We start from the raw sequence: 27,003 nt of genomic DNA on the forward strand, positions 1-27,003 counted from the left end.
CAAGAAGATCAAACCTATCCATTCTTAAGGAAATCAGCCCTGAGTGCTCACTGGAAGGACAGATCGTGAAGCTGAGGCTCCAATACTTTGGCCACCTCATGAGAAGAGAAGACTCCCTGGAAAAGACCCTGATGTTGGGAAAGATGGAGGGCACAAGGAGAAGGGGACGACAGAAGATGAGATGGTTGGATAGTGTTCTCGAAGCTACCAGCATGAGTTTGACCAAACTGTGGGAGGCAGTGGAAGACAGAAGTGCCTGGCGTTCTCTGGTCCATGGGGTCACGAAGAGTCGGACACGACTAAACGACTAAACAACAACAACATGGTAACTTTAGTAGTTGCATGGTTATGTACAAATGTCTATATTTTATTGTGACAATTACAAAATATTTCTGACAAATGTTAGCCAACGCCATCAAAATCAACATAACCATCAACTATCTTCTTGGTTGCTACGGAGGGTTGAAGATATGAAGCTGGCATACCAATTCATTTGTCTCTCTAGCCCAGTGTTGCCTACTCTGACCAGCACTCACTATCCAGGGTCTCAGGAAAGCGTCTTTCTCAGCTCTTCTACCTAAGAACCATTTAACTGGAAATGTTGGGGACCATATGCATGCGGTGCATGTATTGTACTACTGAGCCAAGACCCCTCTGTGGAAGGTGAACACAAAGACAAAAAGAGTAAGAGTTGTCACTGTGAATTTCAGATGCTGGCAATATTTTCAGGCTTTTCTTCTTGCTGTCCATTTCCCCTTCATTATTAAAGCAGCAGTCTGTTTTTACTTTTTCATTATTTTCTAAAAAACTAATACGATCTCAGACACCAGGAGGGAACACCCTACATATTTGGGGAGGCAGCCTGTTGTTTCTGTTTGGTTCCTTCCTCCTGCTTTGCTCTGTATGTGGAACAACGATGCAAGATAGTTTTGAATGCACACTCTTATGAATTATGCACTAGTGGCCAAAATTGTGGAAAGCTTTTGGAAAAAGTGTATTTCTGAGATGTGATGGCTCATAACACCTGATTGGCTCTCTAAACACTTATACTCATCAGCTACATTCAAATGAAGAAAAGCTACTGCATATCAACCTAAGCAAGTTGTGTTTCCTTTTTCTGGTTGTTTGGCTATAACTTTTGATAGAATACAGATAATTGAACAAACTTTGTTGCATTACATTCTTCATTAAATTATCTTTCCATTGATATATAATTTTATGGCATTACTCCAAAAAAACCACAACCAAATTGGTGTTAGGATCCATCAGACCTCAGAAATACACTTTTTCAAAAAGGTTTCCACAATTTTGGCCACTAGCGTATAATCTTTTGAGTGGTCATAAGAGATAAGCAATGCCTAAGGATTCTCAGTCTGCAAAATATCAGGTGATAAGGTGACCTGGTTGATTCAGTAAATCTTGGAACAAGTTGCCCTGATACGATGCAATAAATGAACCTCAGTGCTGTTCCATGTGGGAAGCTGCCTCACAGAAACACTTTCTCCATGGTGTTATCCTCCCACACAGTTTAATTTTGGGGCCATCAATGCACCACAAGTGAGCATATGAATTTGGGTTTCAGGTCTATTATTTTAACCAACCAAAGAGTTTATTGTATTAACCAAAGGCGACAACAATTTCATTACAATTTGCCAAACTGCAGACCATAACATGCAGCATACAGCAATTACATAATATAAGGCATCAATGATTTAAAGAAAGGGAGTCAGAATTCATAAGTATTGTCTGCTACCTCATACCTAGCTTAACTTCCATTAGACTTCTGAATCTCCAGCGCAACTTATTGCAATATCATCTTGCTCTCTCTTTCTAATCTTTCTTGCAGTGAGAGCATTAAGCACCACTTTATGTGTCATAAATCTGTTTGGGTCGCACAAAAGAAAGTGAAAGTGTTTCTGCCATAGTAAGCCTGCTTCCAGGAATTAGCAAAGGTTTCAGGAAACAATCTCTTGGATCCCCATTTAATGGGGAGATTAGCAAGTAATGTACGGTGTCTTCCTCTTGAGGTTGGCCACATATGCAGAGTCTGTCATCATATGGAACCTTATTATAGCAGCCATCCGAGATGCTGTGGGCATCATTTGGAGAATGTGCTCCATAAAGGCATTTCTTAATGCAGCAGGCATGAGTCTGTTCAAATAACATGCTCTGAAATGCTCCATTTTCAGAAATGGGAACCATGGCGAGAATCTATAATTCCTGATTAAATGCAAATCCCTTCTGGATTCTATCCAGAAGAGCCAATCCCGAAGTTGTCTCTTATTCATGATCAGAGCAGAATTCAAGTCTCAAAAGTAATAACTCTAAGGTTTTGACATATGGACTTCCAGTGTTGATTATTGCTCCATTTCATATAAAGCAAAGGCTGGAAAATGTTCAGTTGGAAGAGTTGCAGTTTGTTTGAGGTAACTTAGCTGGGCACAGTCAGCTCTTGCCTGGATTGTTTGCCATCCAGATTCTGTACACGAGAGAACTCCAGAAATTGCTGAAGGGGGGGAATTGTTTCAGAAGCCATGTCTATTATTCAGATGAGTGTGTGTGTGTGTGTTAAACCTTGTAGTGATGTGGGCTCCTTGTGTCATGTGGAAGAATAATGATATGTGACAAGTTTAAACAAGTTAAAGTGATTGTGTTTCAAGATAATTGCATGAAAAAGAAAGTGTAAAGAAGCTTTAGGTTGACCCAAGAAAGCATAGACTTTTATCTCATTACCAGTTCTGATACAGCTGCTGAATCTAAGGATGGCTGGGGACTTTGTGCCCCATCTGCTTAATCATTGATTTATTTCTGAGCTTTTGTCTCTTTCAGATGTTTCTTGACATCCAGGGCAGCAGAAATTCTTCAAAATTGCTTCAGTTGAAGAAAACGTATCACATTTATGATTACCCAGTCTCTTGTGTAGAACTATTGAAGACAGCAGCATAAATGATCCAGTTTACCTAGGACTAGGTCACGATTTGAGAAAGACTGTTTAGCTCAAACAAGAGGATTCCCGAACAGAAGATTGCAGCTGTTGTAATCTTCCTCCAGTCCTGCTGCTGCTGCTGCACTGCCTTGAACTAAGCCATAATTTGACTTAGTATGTCATCCAAACCTGGGCTCATGTTTTATCTGCTCCAGACAAACCATGAGCTTGTTACGAAAAAGGAGCAATGCTGCTGAGTGCTCCAGATGGCTGGAAAGCCAAACAGGATGTTTATGTTTTGGGACTGTACCGTGGGAACCAGGGACAGTCTATTATGTGCTCTGAGCACCGGATGTTAGCTCAGAGTGTCACATGACCCTGTACTGGAAGTACATGGGTGGAGTTGTTCTCTCTCTGCAGCTGGGTATCAGAGAGTGCAGACATGTTGTTCTCTGCACTGAGGAAAGACAGAAATAAAGGCATGTAAATACATTTCTGTCTGTCTCTTTCCCCTCCCTGGGGATGGCAGGGAGTGAGGGAGGAGGAGTGGTTGTGTTCTTCTCACGTTTGAGGAGAATCGGCCGATAAAGACCTCGCCTTGTCCTGCCGGGAGTCGCTGACGGGGAGGTCAAGGAATCAAAGCCGGGCACCTGGAGAGTGCCAAATTCCTCTGATTGATGGGCTTGATTCAACATATGGTAGCAGACGCTGCTGGTTATCTGATCCATGGGAATCAGCATGAGAGGTGAGAGGTTGATGGATCGTGTGCCATCCTCTGCACCAAGGAAAGAAGATAACGTCTGCAATTGCAGCCAGAAGCTGAACAGACGGCTGGCCCCAAGAGGGGGTGTTTTCCAAGCAACGGAGCCCCAAAAAGGTATGCTGAATATCGGGCTAAAAGTGTGAATGCAGATTGATTTATTCTCTGGTTCACGAGAGAGCTGCATTTGGAATAAAACAAGCTCTGAAAGAAAGGCTTGCATACCAGAAATTCCTGTGGTGAGATAAGGATTCCCGTCCCGGGGAAGGTTGCTAAGCAACGACAGTCGGACAGTGGAAAACTACTGACACCTGGGGCTGGCTCAGTCAGAGCCGGGAAAGCGAAAGTTGTTTTGACTTTGAGACAGCTTTGAGAATTGCCTGCCTGAGTGAGAGGCAGAAAAACAGCTCAAAAAGGAGCTTTTGGATTTTAACTGGCTCGAGAGTGGAGAGCTGAGGCTTGGATTCAAAATGGATGCCAAGGACAGGGGGAGGGAAGAACGGAGTTCTAATTCCCCCACTGATATTGCTACTGGAGAGGATGCTGTAGTTTTGAGCGTTGTACAGTGCTACAATTGTGGACAGGCTGGGCATTTTCAGCGGAGCTGCAAGAAGCCACGCCAGCCGAAAGGAGCGAAGAGCCGCTCAGCAAAGCCTGAGGCAGCAGGCAAAGGTCATACCAAGCCTATGGTGGAACCTGCAAGGGCTTTGATGGCAAAAGGAACCACGCCAGATGTTGGGAACGCGTTTATTATCGACACTGCAGCGACGGTTCATATGTCCCCACACAGAGGACTCTTTTCATCGTTTAAGAAGCAAAGCTTCGCTGTGACACAGGCCAACGGTCAGGAGCTGGAAGCGACCGGAAAAGGGACTGTCTATCTTAAGAGTCTGAACTTGACAATAAACAATGTTTACTTGGTTCCTGAACTGAAGTTCAATCTGCTGAGTGTTTCGCAGATTGCAAAGAAAGGACTGAAACTGTCCTATGATGATAAGAGCTGCAAGATCTTCAAAGATGGAGAGTTATATCTTTCTGCCAGACAGAAAGGTGGACTGTATTTGTTGGACTTTGAGCAAAGTGATTACATGGAATGTAATTCTGAGTCTAACTTGATTTCTCTTGCAGGTGTGACCAAAACGAGCACCAAGAAGGTGGCTAGGGTCGACAGAGCATTTCAGCGGGTGTATGCTGATGTGATTGGTCCTCTAGAACCATCTAGAGGCAATGCAAGATTTTATCTTGTGTGTGTGGATCATTTCTCTAACTTTGTCTGGGTTTATGTGTTAAAGAAGCCACAGGAAGCCTTGGAAAGGTTTCAAGAGTTTTGTGACAAGGTTAAAGACATGCATGATGCTAACATTGATTGTCTTTTGACAGATGAGAAGCAGATTTTTCTTTTACAGGATTTCCAGAGGTTCCTGCAGAAGAAGGGGATCAGACACAAGATTGCTGTTTCAGCGGAAGCGTGGAACAGGGGTGTCTGTGTAAAAGTGAACAAAGAATTGCAAAAGGTGATGAATGCGCAATTGCTTAGTTCACATCTGCCACATGAGTTCTGGGCGGAGTCACTCATGTCGTTTTGTCATGCATGGGTGAGAAAGGTTTCGAAAGAGTTGGGAAGTTCTCCTTTTGAGAAACTGTTCCGGAGAAAACCTTCTGTTGCCCATTTCAAGGTTTTTGGGTCTCATGTGAGGACAGAAGCTCCAGGTGGAGTAAAGAATGCCAGAGGCATTTTTGTGGGATATGAAAAGGGTCTCTACAGAGTAATTTTGTCTGAATCTGGTCAGGTGATTCTCACAAAATTTCTAGAGAGTGCTCCTGAAAAGGAGAGAGTGATAGTACACACATTTCCCACAGAGGACGATTCAGATGATGATGATGATTTCACAGAGTACAGTGGTACTGAGAGCGACAGTGATAGCTCAGAGAGCTCTGTTGTCACAGTCATTGAGAGGAAATCTCACACAATGGATAGACCTTCACAGGTGAAGGATGAACCACTGTTTACTGTTGGAACTGGTTCTCCTAAGAGTCCTGAGACAGAACCAGTGAGCAGAGAGGATCAGCACCTCATACGCAGGTCTGAGAGAGTCACAAAGGGTGAACCACCCAAAAGGTACTCAGAAGAGTATGCTAACTTAGCTGTTGCATGTGTTGCTGTAGTACACAACCGAGGACAGGTTGGAGCTGTGTCTAAGTCAGAGACAAAGACACAACAGAGAGTTGCTAGCCAAGGTAATGCAGATGCACTCATTCCTTGGAAGCCAGACAACCAGAGAGGTACACTGGGGAAACCAGTGGCGGGTAGTTCCAAGGGTGGAACTGAAACAACAGGGGAGTGTTATGTGTATAACAACTGTTTGTTTTCTTCTCTGGATCACGCTTTGCATGCCGCAACACGCATTGATTCTTTTGGGGGAGGTTGTTACGAAAAAGGAGCAATGCTGCTGAGTGCTCCAGATGGCTGGAAAGCCAAACAGGATGTTTATGTTTTGGGACTGTACCGTGGGAACCAGGGACAGTCTATTATGTGCTCTGAGCACCGGATGTTAGCTCAGAGTGTCACATGACCCTGTACTGGAAGTACATGGGTGGAGTTGTTCTCTCTCTGCAGCTGGGTATCAGAGAGTGCAGACATGTTGTTCTCTGCACTGAGGAAAGACAGAAATAAAGGCATGTAAATACATTTCTGTCTGTCTCTTTCCCCTCCCTGGGGATGGCAGGGAGTGAGGGAGGAGGAGTGGTTGTGTTCTTCTCACGTTTGAGGAGAATCGGCCGATAAAGACCTCGCCTTGTCCTGCCGGGAGTCGCTGACGGGGAGGTCAAGGAATCAAAGCCGGGCACCTGGAGAGTGCCAAATTCCTCTGATTGATGGGCTTGATTCAACAGAGCTGTGGTTTGTCTGGAGTGAAACAAACCATGAGCCTGGGTTCTAACAGCATGCTAATACAAAACATGTTTTTTGTTGTTGTTTAGTCATTTAGTCGTGTCCGACTCTTCATTACGCCATGGACCAGAGCCCACCAGGCACTCCTGTCTTCCACTGCCTCCCGCAGTTTGGTCAAACTCATGCTGGTGGCTTCGAGAACACTATCCAGCCATCTTGTCCTCTGTCGTCCCCTTCTCCTTGTGCCCTCCATCTTTCCCAATATCAGGTTCTTTTCCAGGGAGTCTTCTCTTCTCATGAGGTGGCCAAAGTATTGGAGCCTCAGCTTCAGGATCTGTCCTTCCAGTGAGCACTCATGGCTGATTTCCTTAAGAATGGACATGTTTGATCTTCTTGCAGTCCATGGGACTCTCAAGAGTCTCCTCCAGCACCATAATTCAAAAGCATCAATTCTTCAGCGATCAGCCTTCTTTATGGTCCAGCTCTCACTTCCATACATCACTACTGGGAAAACCATAGCTTTAACTATACGGACCTTTGTTGGCAAGGTGATGTCTCTGCTTTTTAAGATGCTGTCTAGGTTTAGCTTATGTCAATACAACAGGAGCGGGGAAAGGGTGCAGCAACTGCACTGTTCCTGAGGACTATATTTTTGTGCGTTAGTGCTACGCCATGGCTTTGGCTTAGCATGATGTGAGCACCAAACATCAGCCTCATTTCAGTTTCCTGATGCCAGGCATGATCTGAATCAGCTGCTGCACAACTCACTGGCACCAGCCCTCCTCTGCATGCTCAAGCAAGCAATGAGTGTTTGGTGGTAAGAGCTGGGAGACAGTGGTGATTAGGTTCCTGGGCAGTGATGGCAGCAAATATTTTGCACGGGGCTGCAGATTACTCACTTGACAAGGAGGAAGGAGCAGGAAGGGAAACATGACCAGTAACTTCCAGTACTGTATGGGAAAAACAGATGTTGAAAAGCAGTGAGGCGAGAGACCAGACCAGTCCCATAATGGTGGTATGCATCCCTGCTCTTACAGTGTTGTGGGACTACATGAACTCGTGCTAGGCCCATGCAGAGGTGAGAACAGCCAGGTACACTTGCCCCAGGCATTGGAGGACTAAGTTGGCTGTGGGGTGCTGTCAGGGGGCCTGCTGGATTTATGCTGTCATGCTAAGAATGCCCCATGCTTCCCAGCCGACCAGGGACTTAATGGGCGATATGCCCATGCTTGTCTGTATGTACTGCAAGGCTTTGATAGTAAAATCTGGACCTGCGTTATTGCATACTAGTGTGCAGAGTTTGATCAAATTAGGTGGTGGTGCTGCGGTGCTGCATCTCGTGAACAATACTCTCTCCAGGCCTCAGACAAGCTTGGCATGGGCCTGTCGGATGCAGTAGGCTCTTCTCATGTTCTTATGTCCTTTTAATTTCTTTTTAAAAAATACACAAATCACTAATCCCAGAGCAGTTAACTTTCAACTTTCAACTGTACAAGATGGAAAGGCCTTGTTTTTATTTTAATGTGCTTTTCAAATCTACAAAGATATAGAGAAGTGGTATAGTACGAAAACAAAACAAACCCCAGTTATGGACTAATAAAATTGTGGGAATATTTGCAATGCTGCCCCAGCAGATTTCTTTTCTCCTCTTGACCAGATTTCAGGACAAGGAGTCCTAGACCTAATTTAATCATGGCCAATGATTTTGATAGGTCTACTCTGAGTAACACTAGCATTGAATACCACCCTAAGTAACACACACACACACACACACGAATGATACTGCATTGTGAAGATGTGACCTTAAAAGTAGCCTAGTAATATAATAGATAGAATTTTAAAAGATACTAAAACCCTACCAAATCCTAACATTTAATGCAGTGAATGGAAATGTAGATAAACACTGGGTTGGATCTTGAGTTCATTACCATTGAGATAGTTCCAAAGCAATGGGAGGGGGTGTTGTTGTGAGGTGCAGGATGGGGGGCAAGATATGAAATGGGAGGCAGTTCCAAATGTCAGGGGTCCCCACACAAAATGTTCCTAAATTGAATAGCAAAGGTCACCAGTCTTTTTTAGTCAGTGGGCACATGGGTACCAGTCACAAAATAAAACAAAATGGCTGCAACACCTAAAAGAACAGAAAGAGAGATGGGAGCACAAAATGGTGAAGGCATCCCCCGCCCTGCATTAGTGCTCCCAGCAAATGGTAAATAAGGCAGCTGCACCAGCCACTGCCACAATCAGAAAGAGAAGCTCTTTGCATCTCTCCTTGGTTCATAATAGAAAGCTGGGTGGGTGACCAATTGTGGAATCCAGTGAAATGTGGACATATTTCAGAGGGTTGTGTACCATGTAGGAGAGGCTAAGCCAGTGGAAACAGGAACTGAGCAGGGAGAGCAAACAGCGAGAAGAAACAGTGCATTGTAGATTTTTGAGATGATATTTACAGAAGTTTTATGGACAACGTAAGAGCCAGTGGTGGACACACTGTTGTCTGCAGGTGCCACATTGGTGACCCCTGTTATATGGACTGGTCCTCCTTAGGAAATGTTGTCCTGCAGAGCACGGTGATCAGTTGGGTATATAAGAGGTGAGACAGTCTTTTAAGCAAGGGCATTGCATCTCGTTTCACTGCTTGAGGTGAAATGGGAAGTACCGTCCTGCCCAGCCACTGCCACCACTGCACTCCCTTTGCCTCCTTTGGAGAAGCGGTGCTAGCATTAGCCCTGTTTTCCTTCCTGTGAGATCTCACTGATTTCCAGCAAGATCTCACTGAAATCTCACGACATCTCACGAGATCTTGCTGGAAACTGGCGCCAATGCCAGTGCCGCTTTTCCACTGGCACCAGTTCTCCACCAGCCCCGCGTCTCCTGTGGTAGAGGTGGCAGGGCAGGTGGGCCTTCTCAAGGGCTTCTGCCACCTAAGGCGGTGCCTTCACCCTGCCTTATGGTTAGGCTGGGCCTGCTTTTAGGTATTATAACAATATTTATTAATTAAAATAAACTTCAAATTGATTTTCTTAATCTGTAGATCAATCAACAGTAAAACTGATTAGTGTGGATAAACTGTGATATTTTAAATATATAAACATGATCCCCCAAATTTTTTTAAGAAAATTAAGAACTAAAAGGAACAGAATTTAGCTCATTTTTAAGGTTTTAGAGGTTGAAAGCCTTCCTTTACAGAATTAACTTAAAAAATGGATGCAGAACTGCTCAGCAAAATGATATTGATATGGATCATATGCACTTCCAACTTTCAGTGTAAATGAGACACTTTAAATGCTTGTTATATTTAAAGCTTGCTACTGGGGATATTCATATTACTCCCTGAATTTTACAGCTGGTTTTCTTTCTTGCTGTGAGATCAAATTGCTTTAGCTTCTCTTTGCTTATTCTGGAGCGGGAAAGCATTGCTGTAACTTGCTGAGAACAATTTTCCTTAATTCTGTGCAGGATATTATTGGAAGCAAGTAATTTTTAGATGAACTGTGTAGAAATCTCCATCTTGCATGTACAGCGAACAGTTTGACATACCTGTTGCATTATTTTAGTTTGAACTTTTAATTTTAAATAGTACTTGGGGAAAAAAGGGGTTAGTCCAATAGGCAAAAATTAAAACATCATTCCTTGCTGGATGATACAAGTCCTTGATTCTACACTCATAGCTGCTTCAAACTTCATGTGCCTTAGAAACAATAATTCACTATATAGCTTATTATGCTTACTGCTTATTGGAGTGTTTGAGCGTTGGATGGGGAAGATATTATTAAGGTTGTTGCATTAAGTTTAAAAGACACTGTAATATATCTGCTGCTGTTAAGTCAAACAAAACTTGTTGAACTGGAATATGAATTAGATATCATACTTTCATATACATGCATACTATTCATCTGAGTTGAACTTCAGGGGCCTTGTTCATATAGCTATCCGAAAATATATGTTCCTGTATTATCATGTCATAACCTTGTAACAACATGAGTCTGTAGCATCTTTAAGATGCTACAGTAAATCAAATCTTTCTCATTGTGCTGAAACATAGCTATTGGTGTTAATGTATTGTTATATTTTACTCCTTGGGGCTGCTACTCCTGTTTCCTTTGCTCGCTCACACCACCCATCCAGCCCTCTTGCCAAAATTACTTCCCTCCCTTAGAGTTCACCCAAAGCCTCTTATTATTATCCTCCTCCTTCTTCCCTTACCCATGGGGAAGGGCAGGGAGGAGCCAGCCTGGGGATCTGGCTCCTGGAGGCAGGAGCCCCAGGGCTGGCAGCCTGAGAAGCCAGTGGAGGTGATGGGGCAGGCAGCTGCAGCCTGTTATGGCTTTCCCTCTGGGACTCACCTGGGCTGCCCATCCACCACGTCTTGTCACTCTGTAGTTTCCAGTGCCACCTGTCTGTGGTCAAGCCAAGTGCAGCGTGACAGCATTCTTGTATTTTTATGTGTGTAGAACGACAAAGGTTCTGCCTTGTAAATGGATCATTAAGGTGATAGCCAACTAACTCCTGCTCAGGTGAGTCCCATTTAAGTTACTTAAGCCCAGTGATTTCAACTCTTGAGTATGATGAACACTGGATACCCAGGGCTGCAGTCCTGTCAGCTTCATTTAACTCAATGAGACCGTGTGATGAGTAGCCACTGTATAGGGTTGCATTGTTCAGCTTTGCAGACAATAAGAAATATTACTAGCTCAAAGTTCTTTGCCTGCCTATCTATGTATGTGTCTAAGGGAACCCAGCATGTTTTAAGGGGTTTTTTGGGGAGGGGGTTTGCTTAAAATATCTTTCTGTAGTATTACAAGTTTGGGTTCATCTCAGGAAGTATTTGTGCTGCCTGAATATTTTTAGTTTCATGTAAAGAATGGCCAGCTGCTTTCGGTGTGAACTAATGAACGAGCTCACAAGTCAGTGAAGCACCCAGTGACATGAGCATAGCTGAATAGGGTGTGGCAAGGTGTGTAGATTAAATTGGAAAGCATTGTGGATTATATGCCTGGGTAAACAGAAAATTTGGCTAAAAACACTGAATCAACCCTCCTGAAATGAATCCAAGGTTTTCTGATCTTTGAAAGCCCTAAGACGTTTACATGGTGTTTAAAAAATGAAACAGTAGGGGCACAGCCACACAAGTCTCTCAACATAGCAACATAGGGATGTGCCCTGTACAAAGGCTGACCACTGGTCTATCTACTTGACCATTACCGCTGTGCTGACTGGCAAGCAGATCTCCAGAACTTCAAACAGGGGTCTTTGCCAGGCATTCCTAGAGATGTTTGGAATTAAACCTGGACCTTTTGCATACAGAGCACGTCCTGTGCCACTGAGTCCTTCCCCATAGACTCCAAATACTCCAGACAAAAGAAACGCTTTATATTTCTCAAAGAGAGAGATTTTCCTGGGGGTTGGGGGAGGTTGAGGAAAAAGAAAGAAATTTTGTAAACCTAAGGTAGAACCGAACAGCTGTTTTCTCATGGGCTGCAAAGCTGAGCAGTGTAGCAAAAGGGGGTGGGGAATCGGCTTGATTTCATCTCCCGCATTTGGGCTTTCAAAACGTTTGGTTTTGAAATCGGTAGAGTAACCTTCTAGATCAAAATGCTGTTTCACCAGGTAAAGCACTTATCTTAACTAATAGGATTCAGAATGATGAAAGGTTGAGGAAATTTATCTTGGCATGTTTTCTTCTGATGTTAGGAAAATGTTAAATGCCTTATCTGATTTTAATCCATACAGTACAGCATACTAATAACAGGCTAGGCTGTGCAAGCAGAGTGACTTCATTACAGGCAGATTCAATATATCAACACTTAAAAGGAAAAAAAGCCAATGTACAATATATCCCTTCTAGGTATATTTCTCTAAGGTACTTTCTCCATCATTATATGAGGGGCTACATACAGCTGAAATGACAGGAAGGAACAGCTGATCTTGCTTCTCACCATGCCATCAGCTGGTTCCGTTACAATATAGAAGAGATTCAGAGAGCAGTCTCAGCTTTGTCAGGGGACCAGGAGATTAGAGCTGAGATTGGAAGATGAGGGCAAAATGTGTCTGTGGGCCTGTGGCAAAGATCAAGAGGAGGCAGAAGTGATTACTATAAAGACAATGCAGGAAGCATCCCTAGTTTTGGTGACTATCTTCAGTTTATTTTTCTGCAGTTGGTGAGCATTGAAATTTTTTGGGAGACAGAGACCTGATTTGTATGTAATGCTAAACCAAACCATGGCTTTGTGTGGATGGGCAAAGATATGGGTTCCTAGAGAGAAGATCACAGCTGTTTGCCTTCACAGTACACAAGGATCCAGGCTCATGGTTTATCTTGCTCCAAACAAAGGTTTGTTCTATGGCTTACCTCCCATGGTTTGTCTGGGGGAGGTGCCTGGGTTAGGACACAATGCTAAGCCAAACCATGGCTTGACTCACAGCAGTGTGGAAGCAACAGGACTGGAGGAGGAGCAAAGCAGCCATGATCTTATTTCCAAAAACCTGCATGTTTGCATGGTCACACAAAGCATGGTTTTGGCTTTGTGTTGTGTATGAAGTGGGCTAGAATTTGTGCTGTGGGGCTGACCCTGCCATACAGGAGGATGAGTCAACCTGATTTAGGCAGCATCATGAGGAGGGAGAGGTGAAGTGGTGTCTGAATGGTGCAGTGAGGCTTTCTAGACATCATTTGGCAAGGCATTTGGGCTCTGCTTTAGGTAGCAAAATGTCTTGCTGGGTTGGCAATGCTGGCGGGGCTTCCCTTAGCTCAGCCTAATGTTTTCTGAGAAAAAGGAAAGAAGAGATAAAATAAGGGTGCATTTGCAGTTGGGTACATGTTGCACAATCTTTTTGTGGTTTTATGTAAAAGATTAAATGCTCCCTATTACAGTTTACTCTACTGGTGCTTATTATGAAAAGTTGCTGATACAGACAAGTGCTGTTACCCATTTTCCACAGCTCTGCTGCTGCTGCTTTTTTAACTGGTAATGTGAACAAAAGCATTTCACAAAAATACTTCTGGTACAGTGGGATTGCAGTCCAGTAACTTTTGGTATTCTAAATGTTCTGTGCAGAAACTAGTTATGCAATTAAAAATGGAGCCTTTGAAATGATAGTAGCCTGGATGATTTTTAAGCATTGCTTAGGAAAGTAATTTCTAATTTTGCTTATTATTAAAAAAGCAAGAAAAGATGCTTGGAAGCTACTTCAGCAGGACAAACAGTGCCTTTTACTGTTTTGCTAGCAAAGCGTTAGCCTTTGGGGACTTTTCAACTTTATCGTTCTATAAAACCTCATTTAATTTTCAAATGGCCACTGTAAAGCATTCTTTACTGTTTTTTTTCATGCTATGTATAATAGCAACACTTTTGACTGCCAAGAGTTTATGTTGTCAAAGGGTTCTCTGTGCTCATCTCAACAATAGTCATTTATTTTCCCTTGTTCTGTTTTTACCTTCTGGCAAAAAAAGGGCTGCCATATCTTTTATAGTGCTGTTTCTGGAAACTATGCCAAACACAAATAGCATTTTGTGGAAATTATCACTTGGATCTTCCCAAAGCAGAGAATGAGAGAGGTGAATAGAATGGATGTTTTAAATATTTTAAAAGTGGGCATTTCTCCAAAACCACATTTTTACTTATTTATTTCTAAAGCATATACTCTGCCTCCCAGCGTAAGTTAGCAGGGCTGGACTTTGATCCTTCAAATTTCAGTGGCGATTTGTACGAGGCCAAAATCCAGTGCTGCTGTGCCTCTCACTTTCTGTTCTGCTCCCTTCACTATGTCATGGTTGCAAAGCCATGTGGTGCCCTCTAGGCTCGGCGCTCAGCGCTGCAGAACTGGTTGTGCTGCCCTAAATCCACCTTGATAAATTAGCATTATGTAAATTAGCTTACAACTGACCGTGTACTTGCTAATATTAAATCCAGATCATTAAAGAGCATTGTTAGTGCAGTTTTCACAGTAGAGATTGCACTGGTTCAGTTCAGATGATTTGGAGGTCCCATCAAAACAAACAATAGTTTGCTGCAGTGGTGGCTGGTAACATTTTGGTTTGGTAGGCTGCAATTTTTCACTTTGCTGTTTTCATCGCAAGAGCACTTATTTAGGAAAGTGTGCCATTACACATGTTACAGAGTGCCATTGTCTCCTCCTTTCTACCCTGCCCCCAATGAATTATTCTCTGCACTTCTATGGACAGGTAAAGAGCTTTCATGAAAGAGGGCCCAAGTATGATTTTCAGACAAGATTGATTCCATACCTCTTGTTTAGAAATTAAGCTGCACCATATGACATAAGTTTTTTGAATCCATCTGTTGCCCAAAAAACCAAAGACACAAAACTTTTAAAAAGATGAAAACTTGCTTCCACTTGCATAGTTTTCTTCTCTCCCAAAAACAATTTAACTATTCATTATTCAAAATACTTCTGTTTCTTTTTTTTTTTTTAAGTATTCCACCCCATCCAAAAAAGATTGTTTAATTTGAGCCATGGCACATCAGAGCACATCAAAACATATTTGAAATGCATGGCTCAGTGAAGTTAATGATCTCTGTCCATGTGGAGAGTTAATATCCTCCAGGTGTGGATAAGGATGTGGAGTCACATTCAGATAGGCATAGAGCCCAAACATTTCATTGTGGAACTTCCCTGAGAAACTCACAAAAGAGCAAGGTAGAAATAATTGTGACATCATTTCCCAACATTCAAGATATATTACCCACCAGAGGTAATAGCTCTCTGAAAAGCTAGTCATGGGTTCAACCAAAAATTCCAGCTTGACTCCAAAAAAGGTAACCAACTAATCCCAGGCTGAAACTGAGGCAAGGGACAAGGGCTGCCTGTGCAAAGCTCCAAATAAGCCGTGGGAGGCAGGCAGCCTGACCTTAAATAACGAAGCGCTGCCACCCACCTAATGGACCAAAAGGCTCCATGTAACAGGGGGTGCTAATGTGTTCCCTGTCAAGCGGCCATTCCGACTTTAGAAGGGCCTTTGGTCTAGTCCAGCAGGTCTCTTCTTATGCCCTTGGCAAAATTCACCACCCCCTTCTGCCCTGATCGTGAGGCAGCAGGAGTTTCAATAGTAGCACATCTGCCATGCCAGTCCCCCCAACTCCACTTACGATCGCTCTGTAGATAGAGGTTATTGTTGTATGGAGGTGCTGTATAGCCACAAATGCGAAAGCACTATTATTCAGAAAGCCAATTGGAATTATGCCTTGCTAGGGATTTTCAAAAAAACCAGGTAGCTTATCCAGTCCCTGCTTTGTTTAAATATCATTTACTGTGATGATTTTTGACCCATACAAACTGTAAATAACCACACATATTTTTAAAAAATAATAAGGAATCCAAACACTGTATGGAGTACAGTGTCTTCCTGCTTACAATTATCTTACAGAATATTTGCTATGGTGTGAACTACCCCCTCCTTCAGTTGTGAGCATAGATCAGCCCTGAAAGATTTCTGGTGGCTGGCAGAACCATCCCAGACGACCCCTTTCTTTTACATTTTAATCGTAATTGTAATACTAAAGTTAGCGTGTTTATGTGTATATTTAGCAAAGTACACAATCAGCATACATTTTTGTGTCTACAGATGTGCACACAGCCTTTCCTCCTGCTGCTATACATAGTCCTTCCTGACCAACTAGTAAAACTGTAATTCTCAGGAATGTTTAGGATTATAAAAATATTTTAGTTTCAATAGATTTTAACATTTATTTTATTTTAAAAGAACTTGAAAGCCCTTCTTTTTGCATCGTATGTAACTTGATGCCTTTGTTAGAAAATGATAAGCGTTCAGTGATTTTTTCAACCACAGCTGTTCTTAGAGAACAATCCTATGCATATTTACTTGGGAGTGAGTCCCACTGTGTTCTTTGTGTCATTAGCATGTGTTTAGGATTGTATTCTAAGCCCTGTAAGTGATCTCTTGTGTACAGAGAGCTGTGGAGCATTATTTGTATTGCACAGGACAGTGCCATTTCTGGAAAGCTGTATATTCAGTGCAGTTGTAGAAGACTTTAATCTGCTGATAATTTTTAAAACAAGGTGTTGGGTACACCGCTAAGCACCCATTAGGATAAAGAAGGATGCTGTAATTAAAAGTACTACTGCACCTTTGAACAAAATTCTGTCCTGATTTCCTTACAGTGTTTTTCATCGTGGAACCCATATAAATAAGTTCTCTTTGTACTGATTTCCTTTCCTTCAGTTCTTTTATATTTTCTTTTTTTAAAAAATGCAGTGTAACTGAATTCAGGAAGCCTGGTTCCCGCCCTGCTCTGTTTTGATTACCTTAATCAGCTCCTGCTGCACAGCCCAGCAGAGGGAGCTCAAAGGCACCAGATGCTAAAGGCTTTTTTCCCTGCAAGGGAGCATGAACAAAAGCTTGAAACGAATAGTGCATTTATTTGTAGGAACCCGGCATGCAGACCATCTAAAAGGAAGAGAGTTCAGAATTAAAATAGGTTTTGAGAAATACATGATTGCAGCAGATAAGTTGATGACTTATTTAGAATTAGGAAGGAATTCTGAAATATTGTCTAACTAGATTTTTGTTTTTTGTTTTGTTTTCTTCCATGTTTTGCATCTGGTGGGGTTCTGGCAACTGTTCTTCATTATAGAAAGTAAGTTTGTATTAATAGCTTCTTGGATGCATTTTTGTTTTAATTTTTGTGTGTGTGAACAACACATTTACACAGTTCTGGTAGAAGTCCTTAAAATATATTTGTGGGTCACCTGGCACTGGATAATGGATTTGATAAATGCAGTGAAGTGTGCTAAACAGTATTTTTCTGCAGAACTATGCAGTAGAAATATATAGGCGCTGTGTGTGTGTGTGTGTGTGTGTGTGTGTGCTGGGGGAGGGGGAAATTTGCCAAATACAGGCTGAGACATTGCTCATGGAATATGCCGTCATCTTATTCGAGCTGATCCCCCACTCCCTCAGCAGCTTCCACAGCACATCCCACATTCTTCAGGATAGTCATCCACACCCCAGAGAGGATCTTTGAGGAGCATAGTGGCTGCATTGAAAAGAGGGGGTGGTGATATTTTCTTATATGGATTTCATTCTTTCCTTATTTGTTTACATAATTCATATACCATGCTTTCACATATATTTCTTTTCCCAGGGAAGTTAACATAGGAGTAAGAAACAAAATGTAGTAGTGGTGGTGATAGTAGTATTTAATAGTAATGCTACTACTAATACAGTGGTAACCGTGGGTTACACACGCTTCAGGTTACATACACTTCAGGTTACAGACTCCGCTAACCCAGAAATAATACATCGGGTTAAGAACTTTGCTTCAGGATGAGAACAGAAATCATGCGGCGGGAGTCCCCATTAGCTAAAGTGGTGCTTCAGGTTAAGAACAGTTTAGGTTAAGAACGGACCTCCAGAGTGAATTAAGTTCTCAACCCCAGGTACCACTGTACAGTCATGCTTTGTAAGTCGAACATAATCCGTTCTGGAAGTCCATTTGACTTCCAAAACATTCGGAAACCAATCACGGCTTCTCATTGGTTGCAGGAAGCTCCTGCAGCCAATCAGAAGCCACGGATGCTGCACCGGACGTTCGGCTTCTGAAAATTGTTTGAAACCCGAAACACTCCTGGTTTTTGATCGTTCGGGAGCCGAAACGTACGGGTTCCAAGTGTTCTGCAACCAAGGTATGACTGTACAAAGCTTACAACTAACATGGCAAATTAAAAACAATAAACTTAAAACAGCAACAGCCAATTTTAAATAGGTGATGAAATCAGACTGCTCTTAAAGAATGCTCACAGGAGCTGATTCTAAAACCTGGGGAAACAGAAATGTTTTGCCTGGCATCTAAATGATACTACCAAGCTCTATAGGTAGATCTCCTTGGGGAGGTCAATCCAAAGACCAGGAGCACCACAGGAAATGCTCTCTCCAGCTCTCAGCTTTGGCAGCCTTAATCAACAGCTGCTCATGAAAACAAGCACTTGGTTCACCCCTTTGGTTTTTAGGTAGTGTTGTTTGCCATGGCAGAGCATCATCAACGCTTTGGATTTGTGTTGCTCTTTACACTCTTAGATTTTGCTCTGCACATGCTCTGAAAGCTTTGTAATAGTTCCTACTAGAGCTCTTCCTTCTGATGGTAATAAAACATCTGCTTTTTTTGCAAGATATCATTTATATGGAGAAGAAAATGCATAGTCCTTAAGTCATCATATCAAGTTAACGATTGTGAAAGATTGCAGACTTGTTTTCTGTTCATAATTTTATATAAATTTCTAATTTTTGATAGATGAGCATATTGGTACCGATGAGACATACATCACTATGTCCATTCACTTTGCTTTGTTTCGTCTGACCAGAAAAATATATCTTTTAACTATTAATCTAGTAAGGGTGGTAATGCAGTCCAGACATCTTCCTGCAGCTGCTGTTCCAAACTGCTTATTAAACTCAAGTTGGGGTCTGTTTAATGATCTCAGTGGAAAAATGGGAAAGCAGTGCTAAAGCAATAGAAGATGAAGCAGGGAAATGGGTTCATATACTGTCCAAAGAGATTATGGCAACATGGAGCTTCTGGAAAGAGCAGGGATGAGGAACCTGTGGCCCATGACTATGACTCTCACCATCCCCAAACATGGATGATGGTGGCTGTGGATTATGGAGTTCAGTAACAAATTCTTCACCCTTGGGATAAAGGTAAAAGGGACCCCTGACCATTAGGTCCAGTCGTGGCCGACTCTGGGGTTGCGGCGCTCATCTCGCTTTATTGGCCGAGGGAGCTGGCGTACAGCTTCCGTGTCACGTGGCCAGCATGACTAAGCCGCTTCTGGTGAACCAGAGCAGCGCATGGAAACTCAGTTTACCTTCCCACCGGAGTGGTACCTATTTATCTACTTGCACTTTGAGGTGCTTTCGAACTGCTAGGTTGGCAGGAGCAGGGACCGAGCAACGGGAGGTCACCCCGTCGTGGAGATTCAAACTGCTGACCTTCTGATCGGCAAGCCCTAGGCTCTGTGGCTCTGTGGACGCCACCCGCGTCTAAACATGGATGATGGTGGATGTGGATTATGGAGTTCAGTAACAAATTCTTCACCCTTGGGATAGATCTACATGAAAAGCCAAAATAACGAACCTTTCTGGATCAGAGCAAAGGCCCATCTAGTCAATCATTCTGTTCTCACAATGAAGGATGGGAAGCAACACAGCACTTTATCCCAGTATTCTCCCCAGCAAGTGGTATTTGCAGGCATATTGTCTCTGATTCTGGAGCCATCATGACTAGTAGCCTTTGACAGCCTTCCCCTTCATGAAGGAAAAATGCAATCTTCAATGCTGTTGAGACAATCAGAACTATATATTTCATTCAATTTCACTTGTACTATGACAGCATTTGATTCATTTCCAAGAATCTGACTTCATGACTACCAGCTCCCTTTGAGATTATATATGTATGAGAGAGGGAACGGAGAGCGGGAGAGAGTATATATAGGGCTGCTAAATACTACATGTAATTGCATGTCAGATACTCCATGAAGAACATTCTGAAGGAAGTCATGTGTTATTCTGAGTTTTGCTACCCTTAAACAATGAACATGTTAGTGCATCTTTCTTATGGATTCTACATTAATAATCTGATTTGATAACTAGTGTTATTTGAGTTCATAGATATTATTCAAGGGTTATTTGAGGTCAGATATGTTCTTCAAGTGTTTTTCCCCTTGAAAAGCCAAATTTATTTGTTACAAATGAATTTTAAAGATGTTTCACATAATATCTTGCATGAGGAGTTCAGTGGTCTATAATGGAAATTGCATATGCTTTCCAAAAGAAATATATGTTCCAATGAGTTGCACACCATGAATGCTGTGAATCAATAAATAATCATAAATGCAAGGAATGTTGAACTTAGACTGGGGAGACCTAGGCTCTAATACCCACTTACCTTGAAACTCGTTGGGTAACCTTGGACCAGTCTCCATCTCTCAGGCTAACCGTCTCCCAGAATGGTTGCAAAGATGGAATCAGATAATAGTCTGTGTATGCCAAGCTAAGATTTTTGAAGGAAATGCAAGGTACAAATATGATAACTAAAAAGCTGGGGATCACAGAAATTGCTTTGTAGTGATTCCTGATAAAATTATCTGTCTTAACACTCGCTCATCCATGTTTGAATAAACAGTATTTTATTTATTCATGTGTTTATTAAAAAGACTTATATCCTGCCTTTTGGATTGAAAAGGACGTACAAAGCAGCTCAGAAACCAAAATACCTATTAAAAACACATTATGCAAAACAACCAACCATTAGCTAATTTTATTAAATTAAGCAGCAGTAATTCTATTTTAACTCAATAGAAGAAGCAGTGTGTACAAGCCCGTTGAACAATATTGTCTAACAGCAATATTGAGTTCTGATTAACACTTTATCAGTACACAACAATGATTCAAAATGACAAAAAGACTTGTAATTGACATGTCTGTTTATTGAATGAAACTATTACCTTGATTTAACTGCATTCATTATATATTGGTATTTGCATTATTTAATTAGAACTTACATGAAGAAAAACAGTTGAAATCCTATGTTTAATTAAATGTGAATGACTACAGTCATAATGGATAGAAATGGAGTGCTGCAAATTAATTGTTCTCTTTCCACAAATATTTTCCCCAAATTATCTACATATTGGGGAGGCGAGTAGTTTTCCTGAAGAGTATACAGGGCATTATGCTTCCTTATATATTCTTGTCCAGATTTCATGACTGGAAATCTTTTGACTTCTCCTGCACTTACAAATGTCCTTAAGATTCATTTGTGTCTTATACTATGTGATCATAGAAACATAGAATCATAGAACTGTAGAGCTTTGTCAGACTGGCCTGTCTCTTGAGCAGCAATTGATCCTCAACACTTAATCTGGAAGTAAATTCCCTTGAAATCAAAGGAACCTTATTGCCAGCAAGTGTACTTAGGAAAGTTGCCCATCACATAAAAAGCTTCAGATTACTGTAATGTTGTCTAAATCATACAAGACATGCATGTTTGCATTGGCTGTGTTAAGGAAATGCTGTTCATACTTGTTCACAGCTCACACTTGCAATGCTAAATGTGTTCTTCCTGGGGTATTTGCTATTCTTTTGTTGCTTTTCCATCCTATGGGATGCAGCTGCCCTTGAACTTGGTTCTGTTTTGATCATTCATGTGCAAAGCCACATTGTCTGTAACATTCTAAAAATGAGGCTTCATGGTGTTATTTGCAAAGTAATTTCACATAAATATTTGGACTGTAGTTCTTTTTAAATGTAGAGCTGTTTACTGCGTGAAAATAGCATAATTATAATTTGCAGACTTTTTGCCTGAAGCTGAAGGGACAGATGCATATGATTAAGTTTCAACTGGCCTGTTATTGTAATGTAGATGTTTTCAGGGTTGGGAGGTTTTTTTTAGTTTTTTTAAGGGAAGCATGGGTTTAGAAAAAAATAAAAAGAGGGAAGAGTGTTACATGAAACAGTCCATTGCAGCCTGCTTTATTTCCCCCCATTTTTGTTTTTCAGTGGCACTTCTCCATTAGCTTGTCTGAATGCAATGCTTCATACTAACACTCGTGTAGGTGATGGGACATTCTTCAAAATTCCTGGCAAGGCAGGACTCTACGCACTCAAAGTAAGTTGCATTTTTAGCGATGAAAGTACCCAAAGCCATGAAGACCATTTTATGTAAATCTTAGTGAAATGCAAAAGTAAACCAGTTGAATTTGGGAAGGCTGTATGAAGAAAAGATCTGAAAGTTCTTTCTAGCTCTGTTCAAATGTCATTTAAAGCTACTTACACTTCAGTTAAATGCTGGCTGTTCTGATAACAAAAGTATATGAGTTCCTGAATTTCTCTCTTCCTTATGTGCTTAGCTGGGTTAAATTACTACCTTCTCAAAGCTTAGAAAACTTATTTTGTTTTATGTGCACTAACCTCAAAAGGATGATTGATGTTCTTAAGACATATTGGACTTGCGTTTAAAAGAAGAATATTTGCCAATGTTGTATTTAGGGAGCTTTCACATATTACATTTTACAATCCTGCACTTCCTAAGGAACTGAGATTGTAAAGCCATGGTTCAAATAATGACTTTATGCAGACTGAATAGAATTCCTTTCTGAGATCCTTAATCAAATTCATTTATTTGATAACTGGTGTGTGAAAGAGTAAAGAGGGGTGTGGGCAAAGGGGGGGAAAGATAATGAGTTTTATGGAGCAGGTTTACTTTACAATTTTTAATTTAAATTTATAAATTCTGAAATTGATACAATGGGGGACATAGACGTGCCGCAATCAATATGGAATTCATCATGCTTTTTCTGTGAAATAAAAATATGTGCTTTTTTGATACAAGGTAACAGAATTCAAAGGTAGGTTTTTTTAAAAAAATCCATTCTTGCTATATTTAGATTTGTTTACAGTCTAGGCAAGGCTTTTCTTTCCTGTGACTTCCAAGTTGTTGTGGAATTCAGGCAATGGCCAATGGCAAAAGAGGAACTTAAGAAGGATATGAGGATTTTCTGTGGCTGGAATTTTTAAACAAGCTTGTTTCTGCTGCCTACACACAAAGATGTGAAGTAATCAGCATTTTTATGTATAAACTTTCCAGATGAATATACATTGTGACTTGGCAGAGCGGTTCTTTCTGATTTTCAGATTGTCAGCAATCATATTTTACTTATGTAAGAGAGATTTACAGAAATAAGATGCAGATTCATTTTTGAAATGTGTCAAACAACACCATCACATGTTTCTTCATATACAGAAGGAAGACTCTACATGCCAAGCAGATGGGACATTGGATTTAAGTTGTGAATCTGAGTTGGATGGTACTGAAATGGCTGAAACAAACAATAGCAATGGAGAAGAAAATGGAGGTAGGTATTTTGGTCGTTGTCTTACTGGAGTGCTTATGTGCTGGTTTAATTTTGTGTAATTTTTTGGGTTCATTTGCCATATTTTGCCATTGCAATAATTATTAAAGTAGGGGATAATGACCAAGATGTGTGTTTATGTGTGTGTTTTACAAATACGATTATCCTGATACAATTATTGGCAAGGATTTGGAAATCATGGCATATAAAAATAAGTTTCATGCTTCAGGCCCATCTTTTTGACAGCATGTTATTAAATTTCTCTTTGCAAATAAGATGTCAGTTTAGTTTTCTACCATTTACAGGATACTAGGAAACGCCTACAGTTTTCAAACGATGCTTGCCTATAAGATATTAAAGATGGGGAATTCAAACTAACACATTCATCATTCTGGATGGAACTCCATTGCTTTATTTGCATTTTAACCCTGATTTCTTAAAATGTAGAAGTTCCCAGCTCCCTATGCCTTCAGGGATCTGGAAACACTTCTATATCGCTCAACATTGTATACTTTTAGAAACTTCAGTATATAGTTGTATATAAATAGCTCTAATAAATAATAATAATTTTAATTACTTAGTGCAATATTTATCAGAAATTTACTGAAACAATAATTTAAGCACTTTCCTTTCCTACTAGCATGCAGTTCATTAATTCTGTTTTATAGGAGAGACTGGGAAAGATTTGGGTGTTTACATTATTCACTAGGTGTTGCATTTAATGAGGAAATTTTGCAGAGGAAGTAGTTTTGATAATATATAAACTGGAAATGAGAATCTGCAGTAAGTGAAGCACCCATACGCAATAGTGTGTGTGTGTGTGTGTGTGTGTGTGTGTGTGTGTGTGTGTAAACCAGGGCTAGCAAATCTTTGGCCCTTCAGAAGTTGTTTGTGAAGGAGCGAAACTGCTCCCCATTTTGTGTTCTGTCTGGTTGTAAAATTATTGCCTTTTGCTTTAGGGGCTCTCATGCAGAAGAATCAGAAGTCCGTGGGTAGAAATTTGCACAGGAGGGTCAATGATTCATTGAAGAAACTTGGCAATAAGGGGGAAAGTGCTGAAATGCTTTAAGAGAACTGGAAAATGTAGTTGGGTACTGTGGCAAGGACCTTGAGAAAACTACAGGGGGAATCCAGAAGCTAAACCAGGGGATGCAGACTTATAAGTATTGGTTTCATTAGGGAATGAGCATAGAAAGGTATAGTCGGATGGATTCATCTCTCCCCCCCCCCCCCGCTTTTTATTTGCTCATGTGGGCAATAACTACTCAAATTGTATAATTAGCTGTATTCCAGAATCATTTTCACAAAAACTGTTTAACTTACTGTCTTTCTAAAATCTTAAGTAAAAGCATAGTTTTCTTTTGGGGGCGGGGGGGGGGGAGATACCTTGTTATACACCCCATGCCTATGTGTCATACTACTCTAGCCAGTAAAGGGAGTAAAAAAGGTAAAGGTAAAGGGACCCCTGACCATTAGGTCCAGTCGTGACCGACTCTGGGGTTGCGGTGCTCATCTCACTCTATAGGCCGAGGGAGCTGGCGTACAGCTTCCGAGTCATGTGGCCAGCATGACTAAGCCGCTTCTGGCGAACCAGAGCAGCACACGGAAACACCATTTACCTTCCACCGGAGCGGTACCTATTTATCTATTTGCACTTTGACGTGCTTTCAAACTGCTAGGTTGGCAGGAGCAGGGGCCGAGCAACGGGAGCTTACCCCGTTGCAGGGATTCGAACTGCCGACCTTCTGATCAGCAAGTCCTAGGCCTGGGGTCAGCAACCCGCGGCTCCGGAGCCGCATGTGGCTCTTTTACACCTTTGCCACAGCTCCGGGCGGATACTAGCGAGGGGAGGAGGCTCATTGTGCGCCCCGAGACTCCCCACTGTGGCGGTCGCTGTACTGGTTGTGATGTCGCATGGGGGCGGTGCGTGCGTTAGTCACGCACTGTCCCGATGTCACCTTCCTGCCCGCTGTCAGATTGGAGGGCAGTGGCGCGCATGCGCACGGGTCCAAGTGGCTCTTTTTGTCATAAAGGTTGCAGACCCCTGTCCTAGGCTCTGTGGCACCACCCGTGTCCCAAAAAAGGGAGTAGGCTGGACTAATTAAAGTCCAGAAGGTTAAACAGCTGCTTAGTGGAATCATCCAGAAAAAAAATCAGGATTTTAACCTGATGGCAATGTTGACAGCAACAAGAAGGAAATGTAGGTTTGGCCAGTTTACTTCCCTCACTTCCCTCTCACAGCGTAGGATGCAGCCTATGGTGCATCAGCCCCAGCCAGCGTGGCCGATGGTCAAAGGTGATGGGAGTTGCAGCCCAGCAACATCTGCAGGGTCACAGGTTACCCCATCACTGGTGTAAATTGATAAATTGTTGTCATCAACTTTCTGCATCTTCCAGTTTCCTGCATCTTTTTTGACACCAGCAGTGGGTAAATGGGGAGCAGAAAATGTGAATGGTTAGATAAAAGAATTTCAGTGCAACGTTGTAAACTATTTGTGAATCTTACGAAAGAACCACCCCCCTACTTTTCTGTGCCAGTTTGATGAAACTTTGTATATATATATGAAGAGGAACTATGAATCATTTATACATTATTACAGATTTCAGTCTAATTAAATATATTTAGTTCTAGATTCAGGTAAGTAGCCGTGTTGGTCTGATGCAGTCGAAATACACACACACACACACACACACACACACACACATATATATAAATTGTCCAGTAGCACCTTAGAAACCACTAAGTTTGTTCTTGGTATAAGCTTTCGTGTGCATGCACACTTCTTCAGATAGAAACTTGCACAGGTATCTGAAGAAGTGTGCATGCACACGAAAGCTTATACCAAGAACAAACTTACCGGTAGTTGGTTTCTAAGGTGTTACTGGACAATATTTTTAAAATATATTTATAACAGGATCCAAAGAACTGTGCAGTATAGTGGTTTCAGTTGGTGGTCTGCAGACCCCAGAGGGTCCACATAACCCACTCAGGGGGTCTGTGGCACTATCCCCATAACAAAAACTACTATAGAGATATAGACCAGAACAGATCAGATCCAGGTGCTTTTCGAAGAAACTGATTTTCTGGATTCATTTCAATTGGGGTTTAGGCCTGGTTTTGGCACAGAAACTGCTTTGGTCACCCTGTATAATGTCCTCTGTTGAGAGAGAGAGAGACAAGGGAAACATGACCCTGTTAATTCTTTTTGACCTCTCAGCGGCTTTTGATACAATCAACCATGGTATCCTTCTGGAGTGACTGTCCGAACTAGGGGTGGGTGGCACTGATTTGCGGTGGTTCCAGTCCTACTTGGATGGTCATTCCCAGAGGGTGCTGCTTGGGGAATGCTTTTCAACCCTGTGGAGCCTTCAGTGTTGGGTTCCATAGGGCTCAATCCTATCCCATATGTTTAACATCTACATGAAACTGCTGGGTGTTGTTATCTGGAGGTTTGGAATACGTTGTCAGCAGTATGCTGATGACACTTAGCTCTATTTCTCCTTTACATCTGCAGGTGAGGCAGTGCTGGACCAGTGTCT

The 27,003-nt window shown here is 41.8% G+C and overlaps 1 protein-coding gene across 3 annotated transcripts in view; it reads left to right on the forward strand.

Moving 5' to 3' along the window:
• ASXL3 (ASXL transcriptional regulator 3) overlaps positions 1-27,003 on the forward strand; it is a 104,822-nt gene that overhangs the window by 30,877 nt on the left and 46,942 nt on the right. For all 3 annotated transcript variants that reach the window (XM_083622823.1, XM_083622822.1, XM_083622824.1), the window contains 2 exons: positions 22,112-22,220; positions 23,355-23,466. In XM_083622823.1, the coding sequence (XP_083478949.1) occupies positions 22,112-22,220; positions 23,355-23,466 (221 nt within the window). The remainder of the gene's footprint in view (positions 1-22,111; positions 22,221-23,354; positions 23,467-27,003) is intronic.

The sequence above is a fragment of the Podarcis filfolensis genome (assembly GCF_964270895.1).
Source record: "Podarcis filfolensis genome assembly, chromosome: 7".
NCBI lineage: Eukaryota > Metazoa > Chordata > Lepidosauria > Squamata > Lacertidae > Podarcis > Podarcis filfolensis.